Source organism: Panthera pardus, unplaced genomic scaffold (assembly GCF_024362965.1).
Source record: "Panthera pardus isolate Hobbes unplaced genomic scaffold, ASM2436296v1 HiC_scaffold_15, whole genome shotgun sequence".
Taxonomy (NCBI): domain Eukaryota; kingdom Metazoa; phylum Chordata; class Mammalia; order Carnivora; family Felidae; genus Panthera; species Panthera pardus.
In genome coordinates, this window is record NW_026526710.1 from 23,494,121 (window position 1) to 23,517,430 (window position 23,310).

The 23,310-nt window shown below is 41.9% G+C and overlaps 1 protein-coding gene across 1 annotated transcript in view; it reads right to left on the minus strand.

Moving 5' to 3' along the window:
* CRKL (CRK like proto-oncogene, adaptor protein) overlaps positions 1–17,047 on the minus strand; it is a 37,004-nt gene extending 19,957 nt beyond the window's left edge. Inside the window, exons 1-2 of the mRNA XM_019437393.2 lie at positions 16,209–17,047; positions 5,121–5,586 (exon numbers count right to left, since the gene is read on the minus strand). Of these exons, the coding sequence (XP_019292938.1) occupies positions 5,121–5,586; positions 16,209–16,519 (777 nt within the window). The 5' untranslated portion in view covers positions 16,520–17,047. The remainder of the gene's footprint in view (positions 1–5,120; positions 5,587–16,208) is intronic.
* Positions 17,048–23,310: the final 6,263 nt, after the last annotated feature.

Consider the following 23,310-nt stretch of genomic DNA (forward strand, 5'->3'; position numbering starts at 1 on the left):
AAAGATCTGGATGGTGCTTTTATGAAATCTGCAGTTAACATGAAACTGAGGGGGATGATCAACATAATAGATGACATCATCAGGATTTTAAAAGATTCAGGTAACTGTACAGACGGTGTATGACAAAAACAAAAAATATACAGAAATGTATTCACTGCCCCGCCCCCCCCCCCCCCCCAAAAAAAACCAAGAGGGGTAACTATAGGGCCACATAATAAAGGCCAAACATCGGGCTAAGCAAATACAGGAAGGGGACTCATAGTGATTTGTCTTTCCCTGATAGAGAGCTAGAAGGAACCGCTTATGAGACTCTGTTCTAGAACTTCCACGAGGACAGAGACCTTTGTATTTTTCACTGCTGAACTCCAAACTCCTTAACAAGGCCTGCCACATAGTAACTACTCAGTAAACTTTCTGCTGGAAGGGGTGAGTGTTTTTGGAAGTGCCAAGTTGAGACCAGAGGGCCAATGAATTTAGACGCTGCAGAAAGCTTAAAGCATTAGGAAGATGGGCACACTAAATGATCTATTATCATTATTATTGATTTATTATTAATATATATTAATAATATATTATATATTAATAATAATATTAATATATTATTAATATATATCAGGATATTATTATTATCCTGAGTCACTTTAAGCCTCACTTGCAGTTGGAGAAAATGTTATTCTTCCTCCACAGAATCTGTGCCACTGACTTTGATTCCCATAGATCCCTACCGTCACCAATTGTGGGGTGGTTTTTTTTTGTTTGTTTGTTTGTTTTTTTTAAACCCATACCACAGGGGAATGCTCCACCAAGGTTCCAGTTAGATGCTTGGACACAAATTTTCATACAGCAAATATTCATGGGTGTGCAGCCCCAGAATTAAGTTCAACGCTAAGAAAGTTCTTCCCTTTCTTTTCTAGTCAGGAAAGTGTACTGGAATACAAGTGTGTGAGAATAATACTATTATAGGGAGACTCAAACATCTGCTCTATACTACCTAAAAATCATTAAAAATGTAAATTCCCTGCAAACTTTGGAACCTCCATCAGTTGTGAGAAACTGGCTATTCTGTGCCTCAGTGAAGGCAACAGAAGAAAACTGTTTATCTCCTCAGCCTAGCCCTTTGATGATATGGCAACAACTTCCTCAACTTTGTCTTTTGTTCACTTTTGCCCTCTGCCCAACATATCCTGTGCTCTCACCAACCTGCAGCTACTCAGTGGTATTAAGTCTTGTTCAAGTAAGCTCTTCCCTCTGCCAAAAATGTCTCCCTACACTTCACCCAGCTAACTTCTGTTCATCCTTCAAAACTCAGTTTGAGGGTCACCCCCTCCAGAAAGGCTTCCCAGACCAATATTCACCCACACTCCCATCTCCTACTCCCTTCTCCACTCTCCCTCTACTCTGTGCTGTTAGAGCACTTATCACACTGCTGGTTTCTGTCTCTATTTTCTCACTAGGTGGTAAGGACCTGGGTGGTAGGATCCTACAAGATATCCCTCACAGGTTAGTTGCATGAATGGATAATTTATCCAACTCTCAGAAGGAAGGTGTCTTTTAGACTCAAAAGAACTTAAGTAACTTGCCCAAGATCACACCATGAAAAGCCAGGACTTGAATGCAGGTACATGATCTTTCCCTAACCATCTTGTTTTTTACTGTATCAGATAACTGTGACTACAGGTATTTTATAATGGGGTGTCTGGGTGGCTCGGTCGGTTAAACGTCCAACTTTGTCTCAGGTCATGATCATCAGGCTCTGTGCTGATGGCTCGGAGCCTGGAGCCTGCTTCAGATTCTGTGTCTCCCTCTCTAAAATAAATAAACATTAAAAAATATATACATAATGACAACGGCACCCTTGCTATTGATCAATGGTGTACTTCTGGAAAGGGCTGTATCACTTCCCTTGACCTGAGAATGTTCTTGTAGGGTTGATCTGCTTCTCAGGAGCCCTTTCCAGCTCTACTACACCAAGAGCATGGGAGAGTTCTGCTGTTTTCAAGGAGTGGGGTGACCCACCTTAATCACCTCACACAAGTACCAAGTATTCCTTTTTAAATTAAACCCCAAGGAATAACTCACTTCTTGAAAAGAGGTCAGCAAGAGACAAAAATGGATAAACACAAACCTGTTTTAAAATATCTCTTTACTTGCATGAATGTTCTTTTGAAAATCAAGTTTTATGAAAAAACACATGAAATAATTCACCAAATAAAGTTCACCTAAGCCCTCACTGTTCTCGGTAATACTATCAAGGGAAATAAAGAAGCTTCAGTTACTGGCACATTTTGTCCTACTTGTCTCACCTTTCTTATTTTAATACTTTTCCTGGTAACCTAATTGCAAAAGTCTCAAGAGAGTTGTTTTTAACAAGATCAGACAAGCACTAAGTTTTAGAAGATAACGTAACTCAAAGAACTATTTACTTATGCTATAGCCAAAAGTCTCATTTAAATATATAGAATGAGAAATATAATTAAATGGAATTTAGCAAAGGTTTATTTCTCAGGTCCCCCTTACACTCTCTCAGTGAAGCACCAAAGCAAGCCTTTGATGAGGCTTACACAGCTGGGGTAGTGTCACGAGGCAGCTCAGGTGTAGAGACCTCTCTTTGGGGTCTGAGAGACAAGAAGAGCTGCATAATGGCCAAGTATGTGGGCTATCTTAAAATACACATCATTAACTAGGCTCTGTCACCTCATCCTGGTCTAAGGCACCTACCCTGGCATCCGCTCACTAAGTTCTAAATGATCCCCATTGTAGTACCTGGTCTTGCATTCTACAAGCCCCCTATGCACACTCCAGGCAATAATACACAGGAGGTATGGGCTTCTAAAATGCATGTACATCTTAGAGCTAAAGGTCAACAGGGAGGTGGCCTAAATGGAGTGAGGCTTTAAACCCTAGCTCAGGTTAAGAGCCCAATTCTTGATTTCCTCTATGGAGCTCTTGGAATTCTGACTGGGTGCCTCAACCCCAATGTGTCTAACACATGCGAGTCACACCAACTCTCTGAATTCTAGCTCTCTACTCCTATGATGAGACAACAGATGTGAAAATGCCTCAAAAGGCAGAAATCACTGTGCAAACTGGAAAGCGTTTAGAGCCCAGAACACCCTACATAATTTTAGGGTGCTGACGTGTGAACTAGGCCAGAGGCGTGTACCTGTGCAGGGGCAGGTCTGTGTGGGGATGAGAAAGCTGGAAGGCCTACTCAGCCAGGATTCAGTCTGGTTTCTTTCCTGTTCCTCTACCAGGAAGCATGAAAGCATGTGGGTCCTCCCCAGACCTGGTCCCTGCCACAAGCCTCAGATGCTCACTCCTTCTTAAAACCCAACACGAGAGGGAGAAGTCATCAGACTCTGAAACAAACCTTTAGGTGTAGTTCAGTCAGACATTACTGCTGGTCCAGAGAAACTGAGGATTACCAACGGAAAAAAATCACAGAACAAATCAATGCTAGCTTTTATCTGTGAGCAGGCTGTTCTGTGGGTTAAGTTCTGCTTTTTTGAATCAACAGGCTCCATTACTTCATCCTGTCATGCACCTGGGCTGTCCCCCAACCCTGCTCTACTCTGACCTTGGGGTGAACACACAAAGAACAATCACTAGCTTAATTCTAGTTTCTCAAACATATATGCATTTGATAATACTAAGAAAGAGTATTTAATCATATTATAATGATTACCTTATAGTTTGTGGCTCATAAAGCATTTTCATAACTTATCAATAAATAAAAGAGCTAGGATTTGTGGCACCAAATTCCATGTTCTGGTATGTTAACATTTAGGGCCCATCTTGCTATGTGCATTTTATACCTCAGTGAAAAATGACATGGAAAATATACAGGACTGCTCTAAAAATAGGAATTTTTAAAAATTCCTATTTTTCAAATCCTTCTGTTCTTCCCCTGGGGTTTGTGCTCATTTGTGGTCACTCCAGGTGTATCAAATGTCTCATTAAACTTCTACCTCCTGTAATACGTAGTTTTATACCCTCAACTGGCTTATCAACAACGGTCTTCAAGACTTTTTGCTAAGCATTGAAGAGTCTGTTTTTAAATTTTTTTCAAGTTTATTTATTTTGAGAGAGAGAAAGAAATCATGAGCAGGGGAGAGGCAGAAAGAGAGGGAGAGAATCCCAAGCAGGCCCTACACTGCCAGCACAGAGTCTGATGCAGGGCTCAAACCAGAGTTGGATGCTTAACTGAATGAGCCACCCAGGCACACACACCACCCCTCCCCACCCCCCCAAAGTTTATTTTTGAGAGAGACAAAGAGTGGGTGGGGAAGGGGCAGAGAGAAAGGAAAAGATAGAGAATTCCAAGCAGGCTCTCCACACTGTCAGTGCAGAGCCCAATGTGGGGCCTGAACCCATGAACTACAAGATCATGACCTGAACCAGAGTTGGATGCCTAACCTATTAAGCCACCTAGGAACCCCAAAGCTTTTTTTTTTTTTTTTTAAGGCAGTTAACGTTTGGTTTAAAGAATATGACTTGGCAATTGTTCAAGTTCTGGGGCACCTGGCTGGCTCAGTCAGTATAGCATGTGACTCTTAATCAGGGTCATGAATTCAAGCCCCACATTGGGCAAGGAGCCTACTAAAAAAAAAAAAAAAAAAAAAAAGGAACGAAAAAAAAGTTCAAGCTTTATTTCATGCTATTGTAATTTACAAAATCTCTACTAAGTAAGATCTGAGCTATTGTAAACATTTCTCTGCCTAGCTGAAGAGGAATTCTAAGACATTTATCATATTTTCCTCAGTCGGTCACAATGTTAGAGAAATATAGAACTGTACAAGTAGCTACAGATCTATCTGTATGCTGATTTTGTCTCTAGGTCATGAGTGTTTATTAAACCATCATCTTTCCTTATTGGAAAGAACACCAACTACCGTGAAACTAAACCTAGGAGAGACTACACCTTGGGAGAAACAAAGAATGGGAAAGGACAAAAGAGTCACATGGGACACTCATAGTGGATCTTCCAAAATCACCCAGTTCTCTTATTCCCCTGAACAGAACCTTAAATCAGCAGTCATTACTTTGCAGAAATGAAATTACAACTGAAAATGAAAACCGAACTGTTAAAAGACCCAAAAAACCAGCCTTGTAAATTTTACCTCTAATGCCAAGGCGGTCTTGTCATAAGCACAGGGTACTCTTTTCTGGATGGCTTTTGCAAAGACAGGTCCATTCTGTGTGGATGGCAAAGGGTTGATCGCTGCTCCAGGAGTACTGGAAACTGCAGGTAGAGGAGTTGTGGTCTGAGGTTGAGCATATGCATGAGCAGGTTCTGGGATTCCATAACTGTTGGAATTCCTATTCCCGTGCTTTCCATGTGGTGAGGACCTCACAAGCTTTTCAACATAAGGGACAGGAATCATCCCAATTCGGCCATCCTTGTTCCGGGCACTCCACCACTGTTCTTCAGGCTTCTCTATTATCACCAGGATCTCACCCTTTTTAAAGGGCAGGTCTTCGGCATCATTCCCAGGAAAATCATAGAGAGTCCGTACGTATTCCAGATTTTCTTCTGCTGTAGGCAGGTTGGGTGCTGATACAGATCCCATTGGTGGGCTCGGATACCTTAAGAGAGAAAGAACATTACTCTTAAGGGAAAGATATTACTCTATACCAGTGTTTGTTAAACTTTTAAATAAATCATTCTCCTCTATGATGAATTTTTTCCTTGCTATATTCTTAGTTAAGAAATTTTATCACACTGTTTTATGTTCTGCAGTGTTTTTTTTAATTTCTTTTTTAATGTTTATTTATTTTTGAGAGAGACAAAGACAGAATGCGAGTGGGTTAGGGGGGCAGAGAGAGAGACACACACAGAATCCGAAACAGGCTCCAGGCTCCGAGCTGTCAGCACAGAGCCAGACGCGGGGCTGGAACTCGTGAGCCACAAGATCATGACCTGAGCCGAAGTTGGCCGCTCAACCGACTGAGCCACCCAGGCGCCCCTATGTTCTGTAGTTTGTATTGCAACAGAAGTTTAGCATCCTCAATACATCTTGTTAAATCACATGTCAACTGCATGCATCCAACTCCTGGTTTCAGCTCAGGTTGTGATCTCAGTTAGTGAGTTCAGACTCCACATTGACAGGGGGGAGCTTGCTTGGGATTCTCTCTCTCCCTCTCTCTCTGCCCCTCTCCCCCTTGCATGCTCCCTTTCTTTCTCAAAATAAATAAACTTAAAAAATAATAAATTTTTAAAAATCCCACAGTTCCTGCCCTATTATGATAGGTACAATTCTCCTTTTCTTTTTACCCCCTCCCACTGGCCAGGTTTATTTCTTAAAAGAGTCTTGTGTATGCCCGTGGCAGTTTTTCTGCCTAATATCACACTACAGGTGTTTGCCATAACACTGATCTACAGGATTACTTTTATGGCAGGGCACCATTTCATTCTGTGAGCTTGCAACAACTTAGCATCCCCATGTTTTTGGATACTTAGTTTTTCTTTCTCCCTATCTGATCACCAACATCATGAAGTCTTTTGAACTATTTTTTCCATACTAGATTGTTGTAAAGCCTAGATTTCCGATTAAAAAACATGGGCATTTTCATGGCCCTTGGTACACACTGCCACACTACTTTTCAAAAGGCAGTCTTCATAATTTGGCAAAACTTACATTTTTTATGTTCATTTATTTATTTATTGAGAGAGAGAGAGCAAGCCAAGGAGGGGCAGAGAGGGAGAGAGAATCTGAAACAGGCTCCATACTTTCAGCCCAGAGTCCTACTCAGGGCTTGAACTCACAAACTGTGAGATTATGACCTGAGTCGAAACCAAAAGTTGGACACTCAACAGACTGAGCCACCCGGGCACCCCCCAAACTTGTTTCTTTTTTAACGTAAATGACTTGCTTAATATAGTATGTGGACTACTGAATTAACAGTAATCAATATACTACACAACGGTGATTAGGAGACAGCAGGAGTAGCTGCAGGAGCAGCAACAGTAATAGAGCTGACATTTATTACCTATGCCAGGCACTATCTGCAGTCTATATAAACTTTAAATTATTTAATCCTCTCGTCAATTCTGTGAGTATCCCCATTTTACAGATGAGGAAGCCAATGCCAACTCAGGGTTAGATTTGTACTCAGGCAGTCTTGTTCTAGAGTCCTCACTCATAACCTCTAAGCTAGTCAGCCTCAGGAACAAACCCTGCATCTTTTGAGTGTATGGGAATCAATGTCGGATTGTATGTGAAACATGCACGACAGTTCCTGGCTGTTACTGAGCATCCAATTAGCTCCCCACCCCCACCCTCTTTAAGGTACACCCTGCTCCTATTTCACAGGCCACAGACAATCTGTGAAGTCTGGGTGGTACTACATAAATCTCATATACCTTTACTAAAAACACAATCAGTTCCAAATCAGACCCCCTCCAAGGGTATTTTCATTGTCTGTGTACTTAAAAGTTAAAAGCAGTTAGTTCTACAACACAAATTGTGAGGACACTAGTATAGCTTCAGTGGGGATTAACATTAATCAAATTCATCTACGTAGGTATCCACTGGACTTGCTATGTACTAAGAACTTGAGAGACAAACAATGTATTAAAACCAAGTTCTTGCTCTTAAAAGACTGCCAATTTAATATAGGCAGAGACTAGAAGGCAACCAAAGCACAACGTGTGATTACTGTGGGTCATGACAGTAGTTGATAGGGTCAAGGAGTATTCAAAGGAAAGAGTGAGTTCTGTTAGGGGGCAGAACAAGCAAGGAGTTGATGAACGAATAAAAGCTGAAGACTAGTTCCCTTTGAAGTTGAAAGATTTTGTTGAAGACAGGCTTACATATTTTGGTTCTGTATCAGAAAAAGACTAGAGGCCCAAGAGTTCAAACACTCCCTTCCCCAGCCTCTCCACACCTCACGGGGCACGCTGCTCATTCCTTTAAGTACAGCCCAGGAGCTTTGCTGGCAAGGCCCTTGACGTTGAGGAATTTCTGTAAACCGTTGGTACATGTTTAAGGCTTTGCAGGCTATACATATGGCCTATGTCGTATATTCTTTTTTAATACAACTTTTGGAAAATACAATAACCATTCTTAGCTTCAGTACACTATACAAAAACTGAGTCTGGCCTAGGGACCTACAAACTATGGCCTCTGTGCCATTCAGTCTACTGTATTTTTTTAAAATAAATGAGACAAACTCATTCTTTTAAGTATTGTGTATGACTACTTTTCTGCTCTAAGGGCATAGTTGAGAAACTGTGACAGAAACTATATGGCCTACAAAGCTTAAAATATTTTGGGTGCGTGGGTGGCTCAGTCGGTTGAGCACCCAACTTCAGCTCGGGTCATGATCTCACGGTTTGTGGGTTCGAGCCCTGCGTTGGGCTCTGTGCTGACAGCTCAGAGCCTGGAGCCTGCTTCGGATTCTGTGTCTTCCTCTCTCTCTCTGCCCCTCCCCTGCTCACACTCTGTCAATCTCTCTCTCAAAAAACAAACATTAGGGGCGCCTGGGTGGCTCAGTCGGTTAAGCATCCGACTTCGGCTCAGGTCATGATCTCACAGTCCGTGAGTTCGAGCCCCACGTCGGGCTCTGTGCTGACAGCTCGAGCCTGGAGCCCATTTCAGATTCTGTGTCTCCCTCTCTCTCTGCCCCTCCCCTGTTCATGCTCTGTCTCTCTCTGTCTCGAAAATAAACAAACATTAAAAAATTTTTTTTTAAATAATAAAAACATAAACATTAAAATAAAAATTAAAAAGCTTAAAATATTTACTATCTGGCCCCTTAAAGTTTGCTGATTCTTTGTCTAGATTACTTGGTTAAAAGAGCAGAGAGTGTTTTCATCTTTTAATACTTCTCTGGCGAGGGGGATACATGCAAATCTGACAGAGATGGAAGATAGTTTCTACTTTCTCCACCATTATTATCGCTATAGTGACCATGGGGCTCGTCTCCTGATTCAGCACATGCACAGATCTTAAATTAGACACCAAATCAATCTCCCAGCCATGTGCCTGACATAAATTCAAAGTCTTCCACCCCACATCCTCAAACTCATATATTCATCAAAATTTCCTGCAAATTACACATTAGTTCCACTGTAGACATGAAACCATGATGACAGGACAGCTTATCTTGCCCTTTCTATTAGGCCCCACAGCCTAAACATAACGTAAAATTGGAACAATTCACTGTTTCTCAATCATTTTGATTTATTCCTTGATCAAAACTGTAAAAGAGCAGCTGTCAACTCTTCTTTAAATTTTATATGTAAAGAGTTTCCCAATCCCATTCAAACACACTTAGACCCATGCTTCTCCCTAACTTATATAGCCTATAGCTTATTGAATAAGGCAGCCCTGGATGACTAACTGGAAATTGCCTCTTCTTATCTAATGTCAACGAACCCCCTCTCCTTTAGATTAAAAGCATCTCAGCTTCATGTATAAAGCACAGATAAAACATTTTTTTTAAGCCTGAGTGTTAATAACTTCTAAGGTTAAAATTTCTTTCTTCATGCAAAAGCAATACAACTTCTAGGAGGAGAGTTTCAAAGGTACTGGTAATCTAGTTTTTTAAAGGAGTCACACGGGGGCGCCTGGGTGGCTCAGTTGGTAAAGCATCTGACTTTGGCTCAGGTCACAATCTCAGTCTCAGATTTCAAGCCCCACAATGAGCTCTGTGCTGACAGCTCAGAGCCTGGGGCTGCTTCGGATTCTGTGTCTCCCCCTCTCTCTGCCCCTCCCCGCTCACACTCTGTCTCTCAAAAAAATAAACGTTAAAAAAATATTAAAGAAGTCAATCAAATGGGTTTTGAAGATTTTTCTTACTATATACATGTACGTATTCTCTTTTATGTACAGAAATATTTCATAGTAAAAAGTTGGAAAACAAAACAAAATAGGTAAGAAAAACAATTCTAAGAAGACTGGCTAAGAACGTCTCTAGCGAAACAAGCACTGAATACTGAGAACCTCACCCTTCCACCCCTAGACATTCACAGCATCATTTATAGCTCTCTATGCCTGTGGCTGCCTCTCCACTCCCTTCCACAGCTCCTCTTCTGTTCACTCTGTGGATTCCCTAAGTTTAGACTCCCAAATCTACATTTAGCCCCCAATTCTCTTCTCAATAACAAGCCCATCAGATTGCTAAACCTGGCTTCCAGTACACATCTCAAAAAGATTCTCCCTGCTGAAAACAATCATCCCCCCTCACCCTGATCAATTCTCTTCTATTCTCTCAATTAAAGACACCACTGAATCATTCTTGAAGTCATACCTCTTCCCTCACCTTCTACATGCAATTGCCCAGCAACAACTGTTAGTTTCCACTTTATAGTCCCAAAGGTCTTAGAGTTCAGCTTTTCACAATCCCTTCTCCTGTAACAGGCCTTCATTAGTTCCACATCCTAGACTCTCTCCCTACCCAGTCTCACACCAGAGCAGTTTCTAAAAAGTAAAACTGGCCATGGCAATTCTCTTCTCTCTGCACCTCCCCCGCTCATGCTTGTGTGCTCTCTCTCTCTCTCTCTCAAGAATAAACAAACATTAAAAATAAAAAACCCAAAACAACTTTATTTTATTTTTTAAGTAGGCTCCATGCCCAGTGTGGGGATTGAACTCATGACCTTGAGATTGAGAGGATTGAGAGTCGGATGCTCTACTGAGTCACCCAGCCATCAAAAACTTTAGATAGCTCCCACTGTTAAATTTATTCACAAAGCATAGGAGGCCTTTTATAATTTAGTATTTATTCTTCCTTCCTATCTCACTGCCCATCACTCATATTAATTACAACTGTGCCTTTCCCTAGCAGGCACTGCCACCACCTCTTCTCTTCTTCTCACCTCTTCTTTCAAGCCTTCTCTGACCCCCCAGTTGATCATCCTTGCTTTTAAGTTCCCATGGTATTCTATTTTAACTTGTTCAATATATTGAGCTTCTTAAGGGCTAAAACCATGATTTACTCCCATTATATGCCTTGAGTCTAGTAGTGGGTTTTGGTATAGAGTAGGCTTCAATACAGTGAAATTCCTGCTAATAAAAATAAAATGCCAAAGACATAGAGAAGCATTTCCCATTACTGTCCCTATTCTTTTTTTTTTTTTCTTTCTGAAAACACAAAAACTTCAGCACTCCAATTCCCTATATCTGGTTTAATTCTGTTATACAAAGAAATCCTGTATGCCACTTGGTTTGCTCTCCAAGCCTCTTCAGTTCACCACTGTTCCACTCATGCTCTCGGACGTCATTCCAGACTAGTTGCCACATGCCTAGTGGCTCCACCTTATGTGGTATGATCTTAGCTCAGACTCTAAAATAATCTGAACTCCCACTAATTAGCACTGTCCCCTTTTACTTATCAGGAAAAACTAAAATATTTTAGCCTGAAGGAAACCTAGAAATAATCTAGTCCAACTCTTCAAGTCAAAAGAAAAATTCTATCTTAGGTTAAAAAAACAAATCTCTGTATTTGAGTCTTAAGTAAGAGAAAAAAATCACAAATCAAATGCCTACCAGTACTTTACATGTCACAACTCTTAACCGGGCAAACTTCCATTCCCAGCATAATGACAATGTTCTTGTATCTCATCTGAATCAAATTTAGAGGAGTTAACTACCGGTAAGAAGAAAACCAAAGGTTTATTCATGGTGCCAAATTCTATGCTAATCAAAATTACTGGTAATCTTTCTCCCCCAGTCCTAATTATAAAAGTCCAGATTTTAGATCCCTCAAATATTTGGAACAGGGGATGTGGGAGGAGGTGTGACCATGATGCCCATGGCATCCTCTGGTCCATGCAAGGCTTGGCTTCTGTTTCACAGGTGGGAGGGCCCTCCTCTGGGCACTCAGACTAGGCTGGGCATCCTTTTCCAGCTACTCTATCATATTAGATAGCATGGAAATTGCCTTTAAAAAATCCCAGTACCAGTAATCTTCTCAAGAATTTGACAGGGATTATTTTGATTCAATGTTAGTTCTATGTTACCAAATACATGTAACATGCAATGTCTGTTGAGAAAATCAAATATTTTCTCTAAGGGTCAACTTGCCTCAATTAAAAAACTTTACTTTTCATGATTTTTCTCCTAGCCTTCATATAGCTATATAAGCTAAGAACTGGAGATTTTATAAGCAAAGTAAGCTATACAAAGCACAGTTTCTAAACCACAGGAAAACATATTTCATATCTAAACAATCCACTCAGGAATCTTCTGAAACATTCTGTTGTTAAACTGGAAATCACCTCCATTAAATTAAGAAGCACTAGCACTTACCTGAATACTAACTATAACTTAATGAACAGAATCTTAAAAATGTTTATACGCAAATAAGTTGGAGGTGAAAACCACCAAAGGTTTTGTTCACCAACTGTAATATAAAAAGTACACTCACATGCTGAAAGAGAATCCTTTAAGGTCACTCAAAATCAACAAAAGCCATCTGACAAGACATAACACCTTTTGGAGGTTTTTTTCTTAAATTAAAAACAAAATTTAATTTAAAACCCACCACAGGAATACCCACAAATACAAAAAGGAATTAATAAGATAAACTGAGAAGACACAAAGTTACTAATGTATCAGGTCATTTTGGTTTCTTCTTTCTCTTTCCTCATCATTCCCCACTCCCCTCCCATCAGCAACTCAATCTTAACTCCAAAACAGGCACCTCCAAGCCATAGCTCAAGTCAGTCTGTATGAACTATGACACATATATGTTATCAGCCATGAACATTTTGCACCTGAATAGCAGTGACAACCCCAGAGGACTCCCCTGCTTCAAATTCCTTCCACGGGACCCACTGTGCTTTAATTAAAATCCAATTTCCTTATCTTGATCATTATATCTCATAACTCTTATTGGACCCCCTTATTTAAAGCACCATACTCCCGGGGCGCCTGGGTGGCTCAGTCAGTTTTGAGAGTCCCTCTTGGATTTTGGCTAACATCATGATCCTAGGGTCGTGGGATGGAGCCCTGTGTCGGGCTCAGCATGGAGTCTGCCTAAGATTCTCTCTCTCCCCCTCAGTTCCTCTCCCCAGTTTGAGCTCTCTAAAACAAAATAAAACAAAACAACAAAACTCTCACCACTACCAACCTACTACCTTTTCCACCTCTGGACTTTGTGTAAGCTCTTCCCTATGACTGAAAGGTTCTTCCCCTTCTCTTAATCCAAGCCTTCCCAAGGCTTGCCTCTTCTCTACCCTTAGTTAACATCGTGTTTCTCTGACCACACTACATCAGGTAGGTCTCTTCTATTATATTCTCTCTGCCCAGCTGCATTTCCTTCATAGCATTTATTAATCTTGTATTTTATTTATTTTCCTAATTTTTAGTTGGTCTCTTCCACTAAAATATAAGTTCTATTATGGAAAAAGTATGTCTGCCATCCATTGTTCTCAACTTCTATCACTGACATATAATGCTCATAAACATTTGAAAATACAAAACTAAATGTTAAGGAACATTCCAATAAAAAAGATCAGACTAGGAAACAAGCACCAGTCCTCAAATTCTGAGGAAGTCATACTGTTATAATTTTTCACTAAGCAAAATTAAAAAGCTAAGGGGCATGAAACTTTGGCCTTAAAAGCTCAATTCTGACGCCTAAATAACTAAACCACTTAATTTATCTTGTTTGGATGTGAAGAGGCATTTTTAAAAAATGTTTAGTTTTTAAAGAGAAAGAGAGAGAAGGCTCACGCGTGGGTCAGGGCCACAGACAGGGGGACACAGGATCCGAAGCAGGCTCCATGCTGACAACAGGGCTCGAACCCACTAACCACAAGATCATGACCTGAGCCGAAGTCAGATGCTCAACCATCTGAACCACCTGGGCGGCCCTGGGTGTGAAGAGGCATTAAACTGACTTGCTTTTGGTCAAGGCTTTACAGGATACCTCTAGTTTTTTCTGAAGGTTGAAAACATATTAAACCAAATCGGCGAATTTCAAGCTTGAAGGACAGTCCAAAGATTAAGAAAGTAAATCCAGTCAGGATCTAATCCAACCAGCATTGTGATCACCCTCTGATCACAATGAAAAACAAGAAACTAAATTACAGCAACATGCCTGGGGCAGAGAGCAAAAAGAGGGAGAAGGGAAAAACAATTAAAGCTGCAGTGTAAGCGGGAGGGCTTATTATTTGAGGGGCCTAGAACAGCAGTTAAGATTTCAATACGCGAGGAGTGGGGGTTAGGCAATCAAGGGAAGAGCCAATAGCCCCAGTTGGCTAGTGGGGCTGCACTAAAGGAAGAACGGGTAGGGGAGAGGGAGGAGGACAGGCAACAAAAACATAAAGTTATGTCTGGTATCTGGGAAGACACATGTATGAAAAATGCGGAGTTGTTTTTGTTGGTAATGGGAAGCCACTGCAGCATACTCCCTTTTCTCTCTAGGAGGGAATTCAACCATTTACTCACACTTTCTCAAACAGCTGTATTAATAGTATCTGTCACCTCAAAGCAAGCACAGTGCCTTTCACATAACACGGCTTAATAAATGCCTGAAATTAATGACATAATTCACCTCCATGAGTTGGAGAATTCACTTAAACATATTAAAAATCTCATTACAGTTGGTTCTAATATTCTCTCCAACCCCTTAGATCAGAATTATACTATGCTCAAAGTTGACTCTAATTGCCAGCATCTTTGGGGACCTGGAGATTTCACTAATCAGATTCTTGGTGCCTAGGTTTTTATTATACACTATTTGATTTATAATCACTTTCTCCCAGTTTTTAAAGTCCATTTGGTTCAGCAGTTAATCTTACAGTCATGATACCGTCATGGCTTTGTTTCTTCTCTATCTTATTCCACAGAAGCAACACTTACGCATGCAGTGGGGGTTCCTTAATTATTATAGCTTTTAATGGTTAAAGCTCAGAGCAACATCTTGCCAGCGAATCTATAAAATCAGAAACATTTCATTCCAAAAAAACCAGTATTAGCACCCTATCCCTTTTAAACAGATGTTCAAAAAGCAAAATGGGCAGTAAAATACCTTTTATTAAAATAAAAATTCTAGGCAATTTCTTCAGTTCAAATTTGGCATAATTTAAATAAAAGTGAGAAAATACTAAAGACAAATTAAAGCAAGTAATCAAATAAAACAATGCACTTTACTTGAAAAGGAGGATGCTTGATGCTCGGAGTCACTTTGGAGGCCTAACTTTATTTATTTATTTTGGGGGGGCAGGGGAGAGGCAGAGAGAGAGGGAGAGCAGATCCTTAGCAGGCTGGGTGCTGTGAGAGCAGAACCCGATGCAGGGCTTGAACTCACAAACCGTGAGATCATGACCTAAAGCTGAAGTTGGTGGCTTAAAAACTGAGCCAGCCAGGAGCCCTTGGGTGCTTAACTTTAATATTAAATCATTAGACTCAGAAATATCCAAAAAGCATATCTGAAACTAAACTTGCATAGAATTAAGAAAGTGTTGCTCTAAATTTGTCCTTTAGTAAGTAACATTATAACCTTATCCCTCCTTAGAATTTAACCAGATTGATTTCTGACCTATTAATGATCCAGCTTGGGAGTAAACTATAAAATAAAAACTTAAAAATATGTCTTAGATGAAGCCAATACACCTTATTTTAAAATTTCTGTAATTATAAAACAAAAGGTGTCTGGCATTAATTCAAACCTGGCACCAAGTTATCAATATATAGTTCTGATGTTTCACAGTTAAAGGTTTTGTTTCTGAACGCTCAAGCATTTTCATTTGTCGATTGTTCCAAAGGCTGCAGTCCAAGAGTTCTAAAACTGGAGCAGGGAGTTGCAAGAACCTTGAGTAGTGTGCAAAATTGAGTGTACGGACATTTTTAGGGAGGGGGGAAAGTCACGACTACTTTGAGATTCTCAAATAAGTCTGTGGTCCAAAAAAGGTTTAAAAACAACAATAAAACATTCTGCTGTAGTAGAATAAGCCAATAGATAATATGACAAAGGGCAAAAAAAAGCGTGCATTTTAACTATGCAAACCACCGTTAAACATGTTTAAAACGCATCCCCGCATTCAGTGACCCAGATCCTGACACTAGCCTTCCGTTCAGAATGCCTTCTGGAAAATAATTGGGTTCAGAATGGGGTGAAACGGGTTCAATCGCCCCTCGCCGCACCCCCCTCCCCCAACTCTTCGATAGATCCCAAGCGGACAAGCCCCTGCCATTCTCGACTCTCCTCCGCGGTCGGAGTGGGCTGTGCGCCCGAGGACGCGGGCGCTCGCATACCTGGGCGCGGGCTCGATAAGGGTGGTGGTGTCCAGGTAGTGGATCTTGTAGAACTCCAGCAGGGCCGGCAAGTGGTCAAATTCCTGGTCCCCAATCTTAAAACGGCGGTTGGGCAGAGAGTTGATGATGTAGTGGGAGACCCGCGAGTTCTCGGACACGGACAGCACATAATCCCCAGGGCAGGTGGAGGAGTCGCGAACTAGGAACATACCGTGGCGCTGGCCCTGGAGCCGGGTCTGCGCCTCCTGGCGAGACACCGGCCCCATGTACCAGGCGGAGCGGTCTGAGGAGTCGAACCTGGCGGAGGACATGGTGTCGAGCCGGGGCTCTGCGGCAAGTCGGGGCGGCGGCTGCTCTCTTCTGTTCTGGACGCCTCTGCCCGACAGACGGCTTTGCGGCCAAGGAAGGGCCTCTTGGCACACCTCGAGGCGCGCTTAGAGGGCCGAGCCACCTTCCTCTCGGCTCCGGGCCCGCAGCATCCTCCGCCGCCGCCCGCCTGCTCCGGGGCCGCCTTACGGAGGGAGCCGGCCCGGGGAATGCGAAGCAGAGCCCGAGGTCGGGGCGGGCGAAGCCGAGCCGCAGCGGAGGCCGCCCCGGGGTTCTCGGGCTGCCCGGAGTACCGGGGTGCCTCCAATCACTCCTGGCCTGGAACGCGCCGACTCCGCGCCCCCCCACGACTCTGCACCGAAACCCGCCGCCACGCAAAGAACCGGACTCCTAAAAGCGTCGCGCCTCCGGGGCGGCTTTGCCGAGCCCGTTCCCAAGAGCCACAGCAACAAAATGGCGGACGCAGGACAAGCGGCCGGCCACCTCCCCCTCAGCTCAGCGCACTCTCTCTGCGCACGCGCGGGCTCCGGCTCCCAGCTGCCGCCTGGGCCCTCCCCTTGTCGTCGCCCGGCTCCACCAATCAGGAACACGGTCGTGACGGTCGGGGCGTGCGCCACTCGCGGCCGCTCCCGCGTTCCGGGTGGAGGCGGGGGAGGCGGGGGAGGTGGGGGAGGCGGTGGTGGTGGCGGCCACTCCCTTCTTCCTGGGCTGCGGTGCGCCGCCGGGGGCGCTGCCGCGGCCGGCTCTCCCCGCGCTGGCAGGAAAACAGCTGGAGACTAGAGGGAGCGGCATTTCGAAAACCTGCTCTGGGAACAAAGCATTAACGTACACGCCGAATCTCTGGCCATGGAGGCGTGGCACTGAGGTGACCTGGCCGGCCTAGGGGCTCAGGGGGACCCGCCCTGAGGGATACCGATGGGCGGACAGGCCCAATGGGTCGAAGTGGTTCTGGAAGGAGATGACCGCGGGGGCTGAGGTGACCAGCAGACAGGGACGAGGTGGCCTCGACCCGAAGTGGCCCGATAGGTTAAGGGACCCAGAGTGGCCAGGAGACTCGACAGGCAGCATTGGGGGGTTGTGGAGGTTATATCGAAAGGAGTAAACGGTCTAGGAAGTCCACAGTCTGGTGCAGTCTGGCCATCATTAATTAGCGCTTGATTGATACAAGTGAAACGCAAACGCCTCCGGGCGTGGCCTGAAGACCTCATCTGCTCTGGATTCTGCAGCTTCTCTGAATCTCCCAGTCCTTGGCTGACCCTACTCCCGCCAGGACCTCCTAGCCTGTTTCCCCGCCCCGCCCTAGAATGAAATTTTAAGAGAACAGGGATCTTGTATGTCTTGTTCACTTATGGACCTAGCACAATGTCTGGACCTGAACTGATGCTCAAATATTTATTGAATGAATGACTGTTCAGAAAAACCACCAGGTTACTGGTGCCTGATTTATTGGTAGCACCATCCCTGGAACTGGACAGACAAGAAAGCATGTCCAAAAAGGGAGACGCAGGCAACACAAACCCATACTTAGATCCCTTTGTCAATGGAATTTCATTTTGGCTGTTTGCATCCAAGTTGATCATATACTGGATTCTAGGGTGATAGGTGATATCTATCTTAGAGTAAGCTAAAGGGGAAATGTCAAGGTCTAGTGCCTTTTGTGACATAGCATAAGCAGGTTTTCATCTTCCAAAAACTGTCATGACTCAGGTACAATTTGAATAGCACAAAATTTGAAGATGACTGTTGGGATTCAAATCTTGCTCCATTGACTAGCTGGGTGACCTTGGACCAATTACTTAATCATTCTATGCCTCATATATTTAACAAGCTAATACATGTAAAGTGCTTAGAATAGTGCCTGGCACATATTAAACATCATATAAGAGCTTTTAATTATTACTATTCAGCCTCTATCTGGGCTTCTGCCTCCATAGCCTAAAGGTGTGCAGATCTTTCAATGGGTGAATGAGGGTAGGGAGAAAACTCTCCGTTTGATTTTCTAGCTACCTTTTCTTACCAGATTTTACCACTTCATCATCAGCCACTCTTTGCCCAGCCTTTATTTGGATTCTACCCTTACTTTGAAACTGACCTTTGGAAATCATCACTGATCTCCACTGAACCTAGCATTTTCTTTGATCTACCTGGCCCTATGTGTCTATACTGAAAATCTGTGGAAAGAATCCCTTTTTTTTTAATTTTATTTTTTTTTTAAGCTTCTGAGCCACTAATACAATTTTTCTTTCTCTTTAATATACTTGTTTGTTTTTTGTTTTGTTTTTTAACTCAGAACCCTGAGATCAAGACCCGAGCTGAGATCAAGAGTCAGATACTTAACCTACTGAGCCACTCACGTGCCCCTCTTGGTCTTTTTTGATAGCACTTTTGTCTCCAGCCTCTGTGTGTAGAAGCTCAGTGCTTAATCGCTCTACAGCCTCTCCTTTGGTAGGCTAATAATGAAGGCTTTAGGAATCACCTGTTTATTGGTGACACGGAAGCATGTATATTCTAAAAGTAGAACAGAATCTGACCACACCCTGTAATTTCTATGCAAACTCTATGATCACAGCCTAAATTCTTATCACTTTCCGTTGTGATTGTTTATAAACATCTCTCTGGTCCTAATCAGAATGTCTTGAAGGCCTCCTTTACTATTATTTTTTGTATTCCCAGTGCCCAACACAGTGCCCAGCACATAATATATACTTAAAATAAATGGTTTTTGAATGTAGGTGGATAACGATGAGAAGAAGCCAGAGCAAAGAAGATTTATTGTAGTAAAGGTAAGGTGATTTTTGTCACTATTTCCTGTTAATTAACATAATAAATGTATTTAAAATAGGTCTTTGGACCTGAGGTTTATTTAACCCTATATCTACCCTTATGTTTTATCTTCTGTTTGGATTAAATTGTGCCTCTCAGCTTCCCCTTTTCTGTCAATAGCCATCAGTGTTTTCCTAATGTGCAGACTCAAATCTGAGTCATTTTGTACGTAACTAAATAACTCAAAAATACCTAATTTATATAGTGTTTTCCAATTCACAAAACTTTGCATAATACATTGTTTTACTCACTCCAACCAGAGTCCCATGAAATCCTTTTTTATAGATGATCCAGAAGCTCAGAGAGGTTAAGTGACTTGCTGACATAAGTTATTATAAATTATATAATTTGCAAGAGGCAGAGCTGGCACTCCTGAGCCAGGTCTCCTGACTCAGAGTCAGTCTCACTTTATTGTTACACAACTGCCTATAATTTAGTCCATTTTCTTTGTTTTGCTGATCAGGAAACTGAGGTCTTCCAATGTAAATTTTAACACCAGGAAGGAATATTAATCTTATAATACAGAGGAGTGGTTGGACTTGTCCCTCTTTTTGGATTTCAGATAGTACCATCATTCAGCTGCCAAAGTGCCATGATCCCCTCTTGAAAAATTTATATTACAGATGGATCAAAATGCCTCTCCTTTTGCTTCAAAATAGTCCCCTGGGGGATGGAGTATGGACCGGATAAAGGTAGAAATAAGAGTGCCCTTGTGTTGGTAACTGTTGAAGCTAGGTAACAAGACGTGTGTTTGGGGCAGGATGGGAAGGGTGAATTATAGTATATTCTATTTTTTTATACGTTTGGAATTTTTCATAATACATTTTTAAAAGTGCTTTACTTTCCCTTAGTACAGCTGAGACAAGCTTTAAAACAAATTCCAGGGGCACCTGGGTGGCTCAGTCGGTTGAGTGTCTGACTTCAGCTCAGGTCATGATCTCGTGGTTTGTGGGTTCGGAGCCCCGTGTTGGGCTCTGTGCTGACAGCTCAGAGCCTGGAGCCTGCTTCAGATTTTGTGTCTCCCTCTCTCTCTGCCCCTCCCCTGCTCATGCTTTGTCTCTCTCTCTCTCTCTCTCTCTCTCTCAAAAACAAAATGAAAACATAAAAAAAATTTTTTTAATTCCAAAAAATGTTTCTAGATGCTAAGATATAACAAAATGGAAGTGAATGGAGAAGCAACAAGGAAGCATTAAGAAAAAAAAGGGAGAGGTTGCTGTAACATAAAGATTTGTGATTCTGCCTGAGCTTGCTCATTCCCAGGGTTTCCAGATGGCATTATACTTAGATTTTTCTTCTAAGATAATTACAATCTAGTCTCAAAGGACTGACAAAGCTTTTCAAGTACCTTGTCCAGATCCCTTACTTCCTAGCCCTGAGGCTGCCTCTGTGCAAAGGGCACAATCTTGGGACAACCTACTGTTGACTTTGTTCTCCCCTATCTGGGCAGGTCCAATCCTGATGATGGTTAAAGCCAGGTAGTCTTCCTATGTTGCTGCCTTACTGAGGACATGAGAAGAACAAGGGTCTGTCCCTTCTCCTGCCCTTGATTCTTTTCTATCAATGATTCTGAGAGAAGAAGAAGCTTGACCATGTAGGTATGCATACTTGATATATTTACTTCACTGACTTGATAAGGTCAGCAGTTCTCAGATGCTTTCTCCACAAGGATTGGTTGACCTGTTGAATATCTACTGCATTTCTTAACCTAATTTTTTGAGATATTTTCCTCCTATGCAATAAATTTTCTCTTATCAGTTGTTCTCAGTCACTATTCCCCCATGTTTTACATATATATATATATATATATATATATATATATATATACACATATGTATGTGTGTATATATATATATATTTTTTTTTTTTTTTTTTGAGAGACAGCACAAGTAGGGGAGAAGGGCAGAGGGGGAGAGGGAGAGGGAGAGGGAGAGGGAGAGGGAGAGGGAGAGGGAGAGAGAGAGAGAGAGAGAGAGAGAGAGAGAATCTTAAGCAGGCTCCACACTCAGCATGAAGCCCAACAGGGCTCAATCCCATGACCCTGGGATCATGACTTGAGCCAAAATCAAGTGTTGGACACTCAACTGACCGAGCCACCCAGGCAGCCCTACATGTATTTCTAAGTTTATCTCCCTAAAACAAAAAAAGGAGCTTATTAATGATTTGCTTTTTTCCCCCTCCTATTACTTTCCTACTACAATACTAATAATGTTCATATCCCCCTCACAATTTTCCATACCAAGCTATTTAAAATATCAACGTAATAATCACTTCTTTCACGGGGTGGTATCTTTGAACTAGACTTAGTTGCCATATCCAGAAGCTCTATTGGCCACTATAGAAAGCACTGGCCTGACCTTATTCTAGTGTGGTTTTTATTTTTTTAAGTTTTCTTTTCCTTTTTTTTTTTTTTTTTTTTGTAATCTCTACACCCAGCCTGGGGCTCAAACTCATAACCTTAGATCAAGGGTCACACGCTCTTCTGACTGAGCCAGCCAGGTGCCGTTTTCTAGTGCTTGCAAGTGTGGTCATGTTCTCCTTGCCATTTTCTAACATAGTTATAATTGCTGTGTCACCTCTCTTATATAAGTCCACCTTCTTGTCATTTAGCCACTTGTGGGCTGGAAGGCAAATTTTCTTGTTTCCCCTGGATTTTAGAGCATTCTGGAATGCCATTAGTAAAATTCTGAGCAGGATGATCCTTTCACTAGAGGGCACTGATTCCCTTTCACACTTAGCTCAAAGAAACCAATTGTACTCAATTCTTTACACTGGGGGTATGTCACCAAATTTTTCCATGAATGGTCAGATAGTAAATATTTTAGGCTTTGCAGGCGAAGAGGAAAGGCAATATTATGTAGGTACTTGTGTAACAAGAGGAAAAAAATTTCCCACAAATGTTTTAAGTGAAATTCAAAATATGATAGCAATTGAGTATAACTTCTTTATACTCCAGGTATGCTAATGAGAAGAATGGAATTCTTTTGTTTGGGATAATATTTTGCTTAATTAGGCTCAAATTTAGTGTTCCCTATCATCAAATATTCAGCTATAAATGCTGATTTGTAATGATACTACATGTTTCATCTTTGAAAATGTCTCCATCCAGATGGTACTGCCAGTACTGGTGTTGGTCCATGAGCATGATTTTAATTGAGCATATTTATTGTTGGAAGACATATATAGGATTCTGTTAGATTCTTCTGATGTTTGTCGTTTAGCTTCTTGTTAGTTACAGATTAGTCATTTCCATTTGAAGGTTAGGTGGAAGCTCCTCTGTTGCACAATGAAATGGATTTTGAAATATGGAAATTTCCACTGCACTTGACATCAAGGTCTGGCGATATTGCTTCTTCTAATTTTTGACATTACAGGAAGTATATAAAGCTGTTTTACATTATTTGTGATTCAAAACATTATTGTCAAAATGACTTTGTTACAGTACACATTTCACATATAAGCACTGCTTTGCTTTGTAATTTTAGGTTGAATTCATTGAGAAACACTATCAAGCCTGTAGCAAAAGCTAATTTCCAATTCTTCAGTAATGATGGTTTGGAATAGTTCTCTGTTCTGAAAAATTTCAATCTAGGCTCTAAGCTGAAAAAAAATTGCAGTAAAATGTTACCACTGCTAAGCCATCAAAATGCTGTGTAGTAGGGCAAGTCAGGATATTCAGCTTCTATCTTTGACAAAACTTCATAGACCTGATGATGGTTAGGTACAAAAGCCTGCCCCTCAGGCCTACACTTCAAAATAAGCAGGTGAGCTGTTTTTACTTTATTTTATTTATTTATTTTTTTAAATGCTTATTTATTTATTTTGAGAGAGAGATCGTGAGTGGGGAAGGGGCAGAGAGTGAAGATCCCAAGCAGCCTCTGTGCTGTCAGTGCAGAGCCCCATGTGGGGTTTAGACTCATGAACCATAAGATCATGAGCCAAAATCAAGGGTTGG